The sequence below is a fragment of the Fusarium mangiferae genome (assembly GCF_900044065.1).
Source record: "Fusarium mangiferae strain MRC7560 genome assembly, contig: FMAN_scaffold014, whole genome shotgun sequence".
In the NCBI taxonomy this organism is placed as follows: Eukaryota; Fungi; Ascomycota; class Sordariomycetes; order Hypocreales; family Nectriaceae; genus Fusarium; species Fusarium mangiferae.
In genome coordinates this window covers 371,685-384,123 of record NW_024573934.1, presented here as the reverse complement: position 1 = coordinate 384,123, position 12,439 = coordinate 371,685, and the positions used below count along the sequence as shown (strand labels likewise).

The following is a 12,439-nucleotide window of genomic DNA, read 5'->3' as shown; positions in this document are numbered from 1 at the left end:
AATTGTACTCTTCCGTGTAGGTAGTTGGTAAGAAATGAAGACGTTGTGCTGCTTCATATAAGAAGTCTATGAAACTGGCTGTATACGTCGTCATCATGAGCCCACATTCTTGTAATTTCCGAAATATTATTCCATGTACTCCATGCCATAGTCAATGCGTTATATGGGTAGCGATATCCCAACGCCGTTCAAGATATCTCTAACCCTGATATCCATCAAGTCTTCACATGCAACGCCGTTGAGATCCCGGCACTAACCCTGACTAGGCATCGTCTACCCCATTTCTTTCTCTCCCTAAACCCAACACGGAATGTCGGCGCCGAAACATCAACCTCATCTTGTCCCTTAAACTTCTTCAACGCCGTCTCTCTTCTCCGTTATTACTTCTTACTTTTTCTGCATCGCTATCGGAGTCTTCCAAAATGCCGCCCACTCCACCTCTTTCCGAACGTCGACTCCGGAGTACCCTAACGTCCAAAGCTTGTGATTCTTGCAAGGCTAGAAAGATCCGCTGCTCCGGTTAGTCAGTGGCCTGGGCTTGTAGGGTTTGAGGCTGATTGTGCAGGTTACCCTCCGCCGTGCCAGAGTTGTACCGTGAGTGGATATCAGCAGCTGCAAAGTGGTACTGAGATTGACGTGCATAGATCCGAGGCGCGACTTGTCGATTCGGGACGCGCAAAATACCACTTCGGAAGAACGGTCCGTCTATTCTATCCTAAGTTTTTCTCATGTCTAACACCTGTAGTTAATCGAAATCTATTACTGAATACCAGCGAACCGTCGCCCAACATTAAACTCAATGACGGTAGCCCTGCTGGGCAGAATCTTGTGGTATATCTCAGCGGATTCTTTCGTTCCTCATGAGCTGACCCATCTAGCATGACGCAGATCTGAAGCGAGACGCCGCCTTTCATCCTCTACACAATGACCTCTTCATAGACCGGATCTTGTTTGGGTCATCATCAACAGATGTTCCAAATGCTGATGAACGATTTTCTCTAAAGGTGAGCATGTTATATTTATGGAATCAATGCTCAAGACTAACGTGGCAACAGGGAATCGGCCTGTTGAGTACGTCCTCGATCCCTCCGGATTGCCTGTAGCATTGGCTCATTCTTCGCAGGCGGCACCCATAGTGTTACGTTCTTCTCAGACAGTAGACTCGAGACACTCTCGGCCAAGCTTCAGAATAACAAGGTCAATGACCTTATACGGCGAATGTCCTCAGTCATCAACAGCAGGGCTAAGATAACGACCAGTACCTCGCCTGAGCATCTTCCTGAGCTAGCCATTCCATCGATGAATTATTTATCCGCTGCAAAATACATCGCTAGTCGGTCATCTACATTGAAGCAGGGAGAACCAAGTTGAGCTAATTCACCGTAGTATACTATGAACAGGTCCATCCTCTCTTTCCTCACCTAGATCGCGACACATTCGACTCCAACGTCGCAGACCCTAATCTCAGCACAATCCTCACTAACGATACTGCCTTCTCTGCTCTTTATCACTCCGTCCTCGCTGTCGGTAGTCTACACGACGGTGGTGGTAGCTTTGAACCTGGAAAGGGAAAGGCATGGGAATTACTCTCCATCTCATTAGCTAAGGTGCCCGATCTCCCAAAGGCCAAAAGCTCACTGGTCGCTCTTCAAGCGATAACAACAATTGCGGTTTATTGTCTCGGTGTACCTTGTATATCCATCGAGCATAGGATCATGACGGAGATGGCTCGTATGGCTCAAGATCTAGCACCGTCTCTTGGCAAAGGCCCCAGTGCAAAGTCGTTCTATAGGGTATTTTGGGTCGTTTACGTGATAGAGAAGATCATGAGCTTCCACTTTGGCCGCCCTTCGGTAGGTTATCCCATGATGCTTCTGGTCCTCTGGCTCACTTTTACAGGCTATAATCGACGCTAATATCATCGCGCCTACGCCTTACATACCTGAATCCCACTTAGGAACCCTGAACTGGACACACATACTCGCTCAACAGAGCCGTCTTTTGTCACGAGCGATGAATACTCTGTTTTGTCCTGGTGTTTGCCATAGGGGATCACAATACTTCTTGATGACGATTGATCAACTCCTCGAAGACCTTGAACAGTGGAGAGCTTCTATCGCTGAGGAATTTCGCCCAGGATATCCGGCACAGTTCAATTTCCTTCGAAGACCGGTACACGGTATAGTTAGGATCTGGATCAACTATCTCTACTGCAGCCTCAAACTCATCTTGCTGAGGAGCAGGCTACAGATCGACAGCTCTCAGGGCAGTGGAGTGGGAACGACAAGTCATAGTGAACAGCTCATAGAGGTTTCTCGTTCGGTACTCGAGATTATTACATATGTTGACGTCGAGCCCTCAACACCAATGTGGTCAGTTACACTAATGACCTGAGCCACACTGTATACTAAACAATCTGCAGGATTATCGCAGCCGTTCCACTCTGCGCCCTCTTTGTTCTTTTTGACCACGTTATCAGCAATCCCAAGTCTCCAGACACGAGAAGTAACCTCGCTCTACTCAACATAGCCGGGGGACATTTCAGTCGTATTGAGTTCGCGAGCGGAGGAACGTTGCCTGGCTCGCTTATCAGTGAATTTACATATATCGCACGCGAATACATCAATCAGTGTGACAACCAGAATTCACTGAAGGGGGCTCAAATCATGATGCCCTCTGCAAACCATGATATCTCAGGGGACGAAACTTGTACTTCTGGAGTGAATCAGAGTCTCGAACAGGAGGTAAGTCAATATCTCAGCACCTTCCTCCTGATCTAACGATTGCAGTTTGACATGGCTCAAGCGACAGTACTGAACTCTACGTCACTGATGGATCCTATCTATGCACCGATAGAAAGTCTCTGGGACGGTGGAAATGATCCATTGTATGGTATAGATGTGATGAACCTTTTTAATAGTATTATGTAAGAGTAATATGCGAAGGTAGAGCTGGATTATCGAGGGATCAAATGATTAGAGATTAGATAACAGACGAACCCAGGCTAGCACCGGGGAACTTATCCTTGATTCCATCCTCAAAGCTCTGTCCACCAACAGTCAAGTCCTTGAAGGCGGGGCAAGCGAGGTTCAGGAGGGCGGAGCCAAGAGCGTCAGTGATGAGTTCAAGTGGAGTCGCGATGATAGAGAACAAAGTCGAGAGAGAGTTTGGTGCAACGGTCTTGACGATCTCAAAGACAAAGCAGAGCAGGTTGTTACCCTCGAGAAGCTTGGTGAGATTGAGAACTCCGCCCGTGACGTTGCTTACGTCCACTCCAGCGTAGCTGTTGACTTCTCCCATGTTTCCTCCGATGCTGCATTCGTTAGCTTATACCTTTTTGCTTGTAAGGGTTAACTAACCTTCCGAGCTCAGGGTACTTGGTGATCAGATTCAGAACGTCCAAGTTGAGACTGATAAGACCATAGTCAACTGATCTACGGTACCAGTTCTCAGGGATTCTCTCCCAGCCACGCTTATACACAAGCTTTCCATCTTTCTCTTGCACAGCAAAGAAACTCTTGAGTGTTCCAAGGTCTATCTGTCATCAGCAAATTGACTGCAAGTTCCGAAATGCTTTACTTACCCATGATGTCCTCAGTGCTTCCAACAGTATGGTTTGAAAGCAACCGACAAGCAAAGAAGTATCCCGCATTTCGCGCAATCATCCCCGTAAAAGGCCCATAGTAAAAGTTGGGATTGGTAGCAACCGTCTCGTGGAATCGAAGCTTGGCTCGTTTTGCAAAAGCGTCAAAGTCATAAGTACCCTCTTCAGAAGCCATGTCGTAGAGCGACTGAAACAGCTTCATGTCCATGGTAGATGCATCTCCGGTGACGTAAAGGTCATCTCTCGTGTTGGACGAATCACCTTCGATGATGTTGTGCGAACCATTCAGACCCCGTGGTGTTCCCAGCAGCCCGAAGAGGTTACCCAAAATATTCTGCGAACCACTGGCGGTGTTGCCGATGGAGAAGCCCGGGTTGAGAGAAAGAGGGTTTCCGACAAAGACTGTACCCATTGTCGCCAAGATTGTAGCCAGGTCTACACCCATTCCATACACCTGATTGATAGCACCGGCTACCTCGACGAGGCTTGTAACGCCCTTACGGCTGATATATCCATGGTTCGCCAGCGCATTGAGACCAGGACAGGGCCCTCGTTGGTCACCCTTCTCAAAGTTCGGCGGGATAAATTCGTGCTCGCCAGTCACCTTGATAGGCTTGCTCGCGAGACCAAGCGAAAGCCTCTTATCATGACTTCGAACCGCATCGTTCACCTTCCCCGAGAGTCTTGCAGAAACGACCTTTCCGACAGGACCTTCGAGGTATGATGGGAAGCCATACACACCAACGCAGAGCAAAAGTGAAAGAAAGTAATGCCACTGCATGACGAGTAGCTAGCTAGTAAATGAGCGTAACAAAAAAACGAGTGTGAAGAAAGTAAAAAGAAATGCCGAGAGGATTAGAAAAACATACGATGTGTTTGGCTAGCTAGCCTCTTCCCTATCTACCCTCATTGCGCAATCATATTCCGTCCCGGTCGATATTAAGATCTGCCTACCCCCTCTCCTGACAGGCCGCAGCCGCAAACCACGGAACCGGGACAAGCATGCCGGTAGGTGGAAAAGCCAGCCAGATTCGGTAATTGCTTGGAACACATCACTTAGGTCGAATTGGGGAAGCAATACCCGTTGGAGAAAGACTTTGCCTAAAGGGCGTTGGGCGTTTCACGTTTTCTAGTTTGAGTTCCCCGATGTGACGCTGCTTTATGAATGGGGATAAGTTTTTGTGAAGTGCCGACTTTGGTCTGGAAGCTAAAATAACGCATGACATTTGTGTCTCAGATGGATAATGCAAGTTGCTCGAGCGATTAAGTCTGTGCAGAGTATAGCACGAGTCAGCGCAGACTATGGGATGGATATCGTGATATGTACAGTATGCAGGTCAATTTTGACAGAATGACCCAAATCTCTGGAAATCACGCAAGCGAACTTGGCATTTTCCCGGCGGAAAGGAACCAGTGGAACCTGCTCGCACTCACTGCCACTTCACCAGGGGTCAACCATCTAGACAACGCAAGGATACCCTACCCCCCACCAAATTATCGCTCTGTTGATCACCCAGCATCCCCTGCGCAAAGAAAAAGCAAAAAAGTCGTGCTGACAGTGTAACATTCCAGAGCAAGTTTTCTCTCGCTAGTGAGTTTGTCCCAGCGGACTTGGGCTATTCACCGGGTCAAATGTTGAGATTGCCGACTAGCTTGCGAGCTCGTCATGGAGTAGAGTATCATCGGTTAGAGCAACATACCATAATCCAGGCAGACATTGATAGCAGAACCAGCTCTTTGGCTCGGTGCTGATCTCCCCATACCAGGATATCCTGTACCGAAACATTCCTAATCATGTTTTTTAACATGCTGTTGTTTCCTCTGCTGCACGTCGATGTTTTGAGCTGATTTGAAAGGGACCAATCCACCCGGCGTCTCCGACCTGTTTTTGTTCTCTTCTTCTGTCATTCTTCGCTCCGAGGCCCAAACCGTTTATGGTCTTTTTGATCCGGTCGGCAATGAAGGTCCTTGGTACGCTGGCATTAGTGCTGGCTTTATTTCAGCTTGGTGTATCGGCCGCCGCGGCGCCCGAAGAGCCTCCAACTTGTGGTGTAGGTGAAGCTTTTCTATCACCATCGAGATGCAGTCGGCTAACTCGTGCGTAGGCACTCTGTATTGAGGAGGAAGCCATCAAGTCGCCTTGTGGTCTCAACACTACCTGCATCTGTACAAATGTTGAGCTTAATGAGAAGATCTCGGTTTGCGTCGCCGCGAATTGTACGGTGCGGGAGAGCCTGTGTAAGTTGTGCCTCAGCTGTCCCAGGCGGCTACTGATTGAGTGGTTAGTGGTTCAGAGTTACTCCAAGCATACTTGTAAAGCGCCATCTCGCGATCGCACGACGCTGGTGTGGGTTATCGGTATCGTCTTCCTAATTCTCGGCCTCGTAGGCTTTGGTCTGCGTGTCATGGCCAGAGTGTTTGTTGTGAAGCAAACATGGGGATCCGACGATTGGGTCATGCTTTTTGCCGTGGTATGTATCACCGCTTGCCTCTTCTACTCCAGCGCTCACGATTGTATAGGCTCTCATGATACCGCTCAATGCTTTGTCCGTGCAGAGTAAGTCCAAACTTGTCAATTCTCTCAGTTCGTCATTAACAAATGACAGTATCGCGCGTGGGACTTGGTAAAGATATATGGAACGTTCATCCCGATGATATCACCGATTTTCTTTACGTGAGTCCATCTCCCTCCCACACATTCACGTTACTGACACATACCAGCTATTCTATTGGGACGAACTTCTGTATCTCGGAGCGTTGCCCGTCACAAAGATCTCCATTCTTCTCTTCTATCTCAAAGTCTTTCCCGGCAAAAGAATTCGAATGGCATGCTGGATTTTCATCGGTCTGAACGTTGCATATTTTATCACGTTTGAGCTCATTTCCATCTTCCAGTGCAGACCAATTGAGGGCGCTTGGAGAGCATGGGATAAGGAGTTCAAGGCCAAGTGCAACAACATCAATCTACAGGGTTGGTTTGCGGCGATCTTGAACATTATTCTCGATGTTGGAACGATGGTCATACCGCTGAAGGAGCTTTATGGGCTGTCGATGTCGCTGAAGAAGAAGATACAGCTCATGCTCATGTTCAGCGTCGGTATCTTGTAAGATTTCCTCCTCAACACCATTTCTCTCGCTAACAAGATCAGCGTCACGATTGTCAGTGCAGTCCGCCTTCAATCTCTAGCAAGCTACGCAACAACCAGCAACGTAACCCGTAAATCTCCCCAACCCCCCTCCCACTTTCCGGTCTAACATCATGCAGAGGACTACGTCGAGATTGGATACTGGAGCACAATAGAAGTGCCTGTGGGCATAATCTGCGCCTGCATGCCCGCCATCCGCGCGCTCTTCGGCATCGTCTTCCCCAAGGTCTTCGCCTCGACGAACCGCAGCAAGAACAGCTACGCCAACATCTCGGAGTCGAAGCAGCCAACCGGTGACAGGAAGGGCGGCAACACACCGCAGATCACCATCGAGACGGAGATCTCGACCAGGTACTCGCGCCACCACGATGATTCTTCAGTAATTGAACTTACGCAGATGGGGAGGGAGCAGGGGCACGAGGAGACTGCGTGGACGGAGAGGAGGCCGGCTGTTCCGTCTGAGCCTGTATGATGATGTCGATCATCGTGTCATTTGTTGGGACCTGGAAAAGTTTAGTTAGTGTCTCCCTGACTCACTCATTGCTGTTTACTCCGTACAAGAATTGAGATTTCTTTGTCGTTGATTATGTTATGCACTAGTGACTAAATCTAAACCAAAAGGGTTCTTGGTGCTGAGGTTATTGTTGAGGCTTGCCCGTTTGTAGCTACGATCGTCCGGGGAAATGTTTCACCAACTGACACCGTCGCACAGACGGGACAAGCATGCCTGATCCCCGTAGTCTAGCTCAACGGTCAGCCCTGCTGTAATGAGATGGCGATATTAAATGTTCTAGACTGCGAATATCGCCATTCGCGGCTCGGGCAGATCCCCAAAGTCTATGGAATTGTGTTATCCGTACCTGAAGTCTGTTATTTTTGGCATCCTCTCATTTCACTGCATCACCCATTTCAAGTCATTGTTTCACTTGTCAAGTTGTCAAGATGACAGGTGGAATCTCCGCATCCTGGCCAATGCTACACTGACCACGTTGCCCTGTCACTAACCAGATACGACGGCATTTCAAGTTCCCTTTTCCCCCTTCTGCCCAACTCCACCGCGATTACGACTGTAACGCGCGAGTACGACCTTGCGCCTTGTTAACTCATTAGTCCAGGGGCCACGAACCCAAAGGTCTCCGCCTCAAGTTACTTCGTGTGTCTTTCGTTTCTTTTTTCTCGGGCATCAGAAGGATTCCGTCAATCTGCTCTATCGATGCGCACTGAATCCTTCGCCCGTCCTTGATAAGCGGAATCGATCAGACTCCCACGTTCCGCTTTCATACCGACGTTTCCATCCGGGTGTGAGAGGCCGAATGCGTGCTTCTGTTCCTGGAATACCTCCTGGCGATCGTTTTTACAGGCGGGGTTTGGTAGTATTTTGGGAGGCAGGGTCTTAATTTCTCCTCTTTATTATCTGCCTGGCACGGCACGGCATTTGGAATTCTGGCTTCATGCTCTAGAAAGCCGTCCATTCATTCTATTCACACTTTTGGGTTTTCTAAGTGCTTGGCGCTGAGTAGCCAATATGCGTTTGTCATTCGTTATTACTTGCATTTCTGTTCTGGCTGATTCAGCCTCTGCTTTGTAGGTCCCCCAGTCTCTCGATTACTGCATCATACTCACAATGGCATTGGCAGTTCTTCGCCCAAGTCGCATAATCCTTTCATCGGCAAACGCGATACCGCCGTTGAATACGACTATGTAGTCGTCGGCTCTGGAGCAGGTGGTGGCCCTGTCGCTGCCAACCTCGCTGTCGCTGGCTTCAAAGTCCTTCTCATCGACGCTGGCGGCGACTCTGGCGATGATTGGGTTGAGAAGGTTCCCGCCTTGCATCTCATGTCGACTGAGTTCGAGGACACACGATGGAACTACTTCGTCAATCACTACCCTGACGCCACGCAACAGAAGAAGGACTCCAAGATGGTCTACCAAAAGACCGATGGTAGCTACTATACTGGACTTACCCCACCTAAGGATGCAAAGCCTTTGGGTGTTCTTTATCCTCGTGCTGGTACTCTCGGTGGATGTACTCGTCACAATGCCCTCATCACTATCGCTGCTCATGACAGTGACTGGTCTTACATCGCCAGTCTTACAGGTGATGACTCTTGGAACCCTGATAACATGCGCTCTTACTTCGAGAAGATAGAGAAGAACATGTATCTCCCCAGCAGTATCATCGGCCACGGCTTCAGTGGCTGGTTGGGCACCTCTTTGACCTCACTGTCCTTAGTAGTTGAGGATCAGAAGCTTCTGTCTCTGATCATATCCGCTGCTTCGGCAATGGGTAAGGGTCTTCTCGGCTTCGTCTTGAACACTGTCGCAGGTCTTGGCCAGGTCTTGCTTCGTGATCTCAATGCACCCGGCCAAACTAGCAAGACCGGTCTCTACCAGGTTCCACTGTCGATGACTGACAATGTTCGTGGTGGTCCCCGAGACTTTATCCTCAACACTGCCAAGGCCGTCAACAAGGATGGATCTCGCAAGTATCATCTTGACATCAAGCTCAACACTCTTGTAAGTCGCCCGATTACTACATCGCCTCACTACTCACATATGTGTAGGTCACCAAGATCAACTTCGACAAGAGCGGCTCCAAGCCTCGTGCCGTTGGTGTCAACTACATGCAAGGCGCAAGCCTCTACCGCGCCGACCCTCGCTCCGTCTCGGCCAAGCCCACTGGTACCGGCAGCGTCAAGGCCAAGCGCGAAGTCATCATCTCTGCTGGCTCCTTCAACACTCCACAACTCCTGAAGCTCAGTGGCATCGGCCCCAAGAAGGAGCTTGACTCTTTCAAGATTCCTGTCCTGGTAGATCTTCCTGGTGTTGGAACCAACATGCAGGATCGGTATGAGAACACTGTCATTGGTAAGACTGATAGTGACTTTGTCATCACGTCGAAGTGTACTTTCCTTGAGACTCTACCGGACCCTTGCTTGGAGCAGTACAAGAAGGGTCTTGGTCCTATCACGAAGGGTGTCTATGGCACCAACGGCATTGCAATCGCTATCATCCTCAAGTCCTCTGTCGCCGAAGATGAGCCCGATCTTCTCATCTCTGGTGCCCCAGCCAAGTTCAAGGGCTACTTCCCTGGCTATGCCGCCGACTCACTCGCCGACGCCGAGCACTGGGCTTGGATCATTCTCAAGGCTCACAGCCGCAACAACGCTGGCACTGTCACTCTCAAGTCAACCGACCCTCGCGACATGCCCATCATCAACTTCAACTACTTCGATACCGGCGTCAACGCCAACGGAGAAGGCGACAAGGATCTCCAAGCCACCTACGAAGGCTTCGAGTTCGCCCGCAAGGCATTCGACGACTTGATCCCTCTTGACGGCGAGTTCCCTGAAGTTTGGCCCGGAAGCCAGACGAACAATGAGAAGAAGGCGAAGCAGTTCCTCAAGGATGAGGCATGGGGTCACCATGCTTCATGCACTGCTGCTATCGGTGCTGATGACGATCCCATGGCTGTGTTGGACTCAGAGTTCAAGGTTCGGGGTACCGAGGGTCTGCGCGTTGTTGATGCTAGTGTTTTCCCCAAGATTCCTGGTTTCTATATTGCACTTCCTTTGTACATCGTTGCTGAGAAGGCTAGCGATGTTATCATCAAGGCAGCGAAGAGTTCTTAGGTCACATTGTGAAGCTAACTAACCTACGCTTAGCGAGAGCGTTATACCCATATAGTAGAGGCACAATTGTACTAGCATAGCGTTTAGTTCAATCAAGTATTTAGTTCTTAAATAATATGTATATAAAATTAGGATTTATTGTGGTCATCATGAAAGCTTATGGGTGAAAGCTTATATTGGGAGGGGAATCATGTTCTCATTCATCAGCTGTGTTTTTAGCCTAAAGGTTAACCTTATAGACCGCAGCTAAGCCGTAGTCGTAGTGGGTATATAAAGTTCTTTGGATTACCTACTGCCTTGTCGTTATTTTATTATGCTGTCCATAGCCATCCGAGCTATGGAACATGTCACTCTAACGTTAGGGGGCTATATGCTCTTACAAATATCATCCAGGGCTTTTATAAATTAAAGTAAATTCTAAAGAGATTGCCTTTTCTCTCTATATTCTAGTATCTTTTCACCCCTTCTTAATATAAAATTTCCGATTCGCCTTCCACTAGATCGTTAGGTAGCTTCTCACTAGGAGCACTAAAAAACCTTTCGCAAGGCCCCAGATGCCCGGCAATAGTGTCAACCTCAGGACCAGTTGCGTTGCCATAGCGTCTTATAGGCTGGAGACCCAAGGTCCAAATATCTTGCCATTGCTGGGACCTCCTTAAAGGGCGCGGTTGCTTGTAAAAGAATTTGGCCCTAACATATTCTGATTCCATTCGATGAAGCTCACTAAAGGTTGGGAAGTGGTTGGTATGCCTCGGATACAGCCTATCATCATCAAACAACCCCCAAGCGCGTTGCCGGTAAGTGACAAGTTGGATGCATTTCAGCACATCGTGTCGCCAATCCCCAGGCCTGAATGTTATGACCGGGCCGCCTTGGCCTTGCCGGTCTGTCCGCGGCCGATCGTACCTGCGAAAGTCCATATCGGGGAGGCTATCGGGGAAGCCACCGGGGAGTAGGCTGGTCCACGCATGGAAGTGCGAGATAGGTAACGTTCGTAGCCATTTTCTAATCATGGAGTCGTGCCATGTCTCCTTTCTTAGACATGCCAGTATTTGTGTCAAGCAGTCCAGACCAAAACAGGGCAGCACCTTGGCCAGACCTCGGCCCGCTTTATCCATGTCTGTCTCATATGCTCTAGCATCGAAGCAGGTATCGTCAGGGAAAAGCAATCCGTACTCAGAGGTCATAGCCGGAGGCGACTGATCCGTCTTGTATTGTTGAGGTATATCTGGCAACCAGGAATTCGCACCATGCGCGAACAAAGCTCCGTAGACAGCTTTATAGTATTCATGAACAGACAGTAGTATCTTCCACTTAGACTTTTGACACATTGCACCTAGCTTTCTTGTAACAACCAGTTGCTCTTCGTAACTCATAATCCGAGGATAAAAGATCTTGCAAAGCAGCTCATATCTTACAAAGGCAGATAAGAACCTATGTTGCTCAGCACATGTCAGGCTCGTGAAGTCGATGACGTTGGTTTCTAGTCTCCGCTCTTTGAAGTAGCTTCCACTGCCGCCTATTATGTCTGGAACACCAAGGTATGCTCTTGGGGGATAGACACTTGTTGCTTTGGAGGCGTAATCCTCAATGAAGGCAAACATTCGTATAAAAAAGCGCCAGAGTGTTTGAACCTGCTCGGTGGTAAAGTTCTCTGGCAGCTCCATGGTTTTCCATATATCTGATTCTTCGTATCTTTTGGCCGAAGCTTTGTCTGAAATGTCGATAATTCTTAGAGCATCTCGCACGATATTGGCGGAAGTGCTGATGGGAACAATGTCGTTGAGGATGCGACGAATGATACTATCCTTGTAGAAGATGAAATGCCATAGCATAGAGGGTGATGCTTGAATTATCTGCCTGATACTTGTATGAGATTGGAGATAGACAAATATCTCAGTCTGAACAAGCGACGGGAGGTTTGAGAATGGATCCATAGTGCAAGTTGAACCATGCTGGGGTAGCGTTGAGGATGTAAAAGGAGGAAACGCTAAACGAAACAGATGGAGCGAGGGCGGATATTTATAGTTGAGGAGTCTGTCAGGGTGACAGGGTTT

At 48.8% G+C, this 12,439-nt stretch overlaps 5 protein-coding genes across 5 annotated transcripts; 3 read left to right on the top strand and 2 right to left on the bottom strand.

The window, feature by feature from the left end:
* Positions 1-422: 422 nt before the first annotated feature.
* On the top strand, positions 423-2,930 carry FMAN_15111 (uncharacterized protein; the record flags this gene model as incomplete). The annotated part of the gene is made up of 11 exons (XM_041822550.1): positions 423-519; positions 566-594; positions 645-699; positions 746-831; positions 879-1,004; positions 1,056-1,071; positions 1,124-1,333; positions 1,387-1,853; positions 1,900-2,372; positions 2,423-2,744; positions 2,790-2,930. 11 exons carry the CDS (start codon positions 423-425, stop codon positions 2,928-2,930), a joined length of 2,022 nt encoding a protein of 673 aa, XP_041688219.1.
* Positions 2,931-2,982: 52 nt separating this feature from the next.
* Positions 2,983-4,385, bottom strand: FMAN_15112 (uncharacterized protein; the record flags this gene model as incomplete). The annotated part of the gene is made up of 3 exons (XM_041822549.1): positions 2,983-3,313; positions 3,360-3,534; positions 3,584-4,385. The coding sequence occupies 3 exons, from the start codon at positions 4,383-4,385 to the stop codon at positions 2,983-2,985; spliced, it is 1,308 nt and encodes a 435-aa protein (XP_041688218.1).
* A 1,153-nt stretch (positions 4,386-5,538) lies between these two features.
* Positions 5,539-7,222, top strand: FMAN_15113 (uncharacterized protein; the record flags this gene model as incomplete). Its single annotated transcript, XM_041822548.1, has 8 exons — positions 5,539-5,655; positions 5,710-5,842; positions 5,891-6,075; positions 6,125-6,161; positions 6,211-6,278; positions 6,326-6,708; positions 6,754-6,821; positions 6,870-7,222. 8 exons carry the CDS (start codon positions 5,539-5,541, stop codon positions 7,220-7,222), a joined length of 1,344 nt encoding a protein of 447 aa, XP_041688217.1.
* A 1,053-nt stretch (positions 7,223-8,275) lies between these two features.
* On the top strand, positions 8,276-10,382 carry FMAN_15114 (uncharacterized protein; the record flags this gene model as incomplete). The annotated part of the gene is made up of 3 exons (XM_041822547.1): positions 8,276-8,334; positions 8,388-9,267; positions 9,315-10,382. 3 exons carry the CDS (start codon positions 8,276-8,278, stop codon positions 10,380-10,382), a joined length of 2,007 nt encoding a protein of 668 aa, XP_041688216.1.
* Positions 10,383-10,849: 467 nt separating this feature from the next.
* Positions 10,850-12,319, bottom strand: FMAN_15115 (uncharacterized protein; the record flags this gene model as incomplete). The annotated part of the gene is made up of 1 exon (XM_041822546.1): positions 10,850-12,319. The coding sequence occupies one exon, from the start codon at positions 12,317-12,319 to the stop codon at positions 10,850-10,852; it is 1,470 nt and encodes a 489-aa protein (XP_041688215.1).
* Between the last annotated feature and the right edge of the window lie 120 nt (positions 12,320-12,439).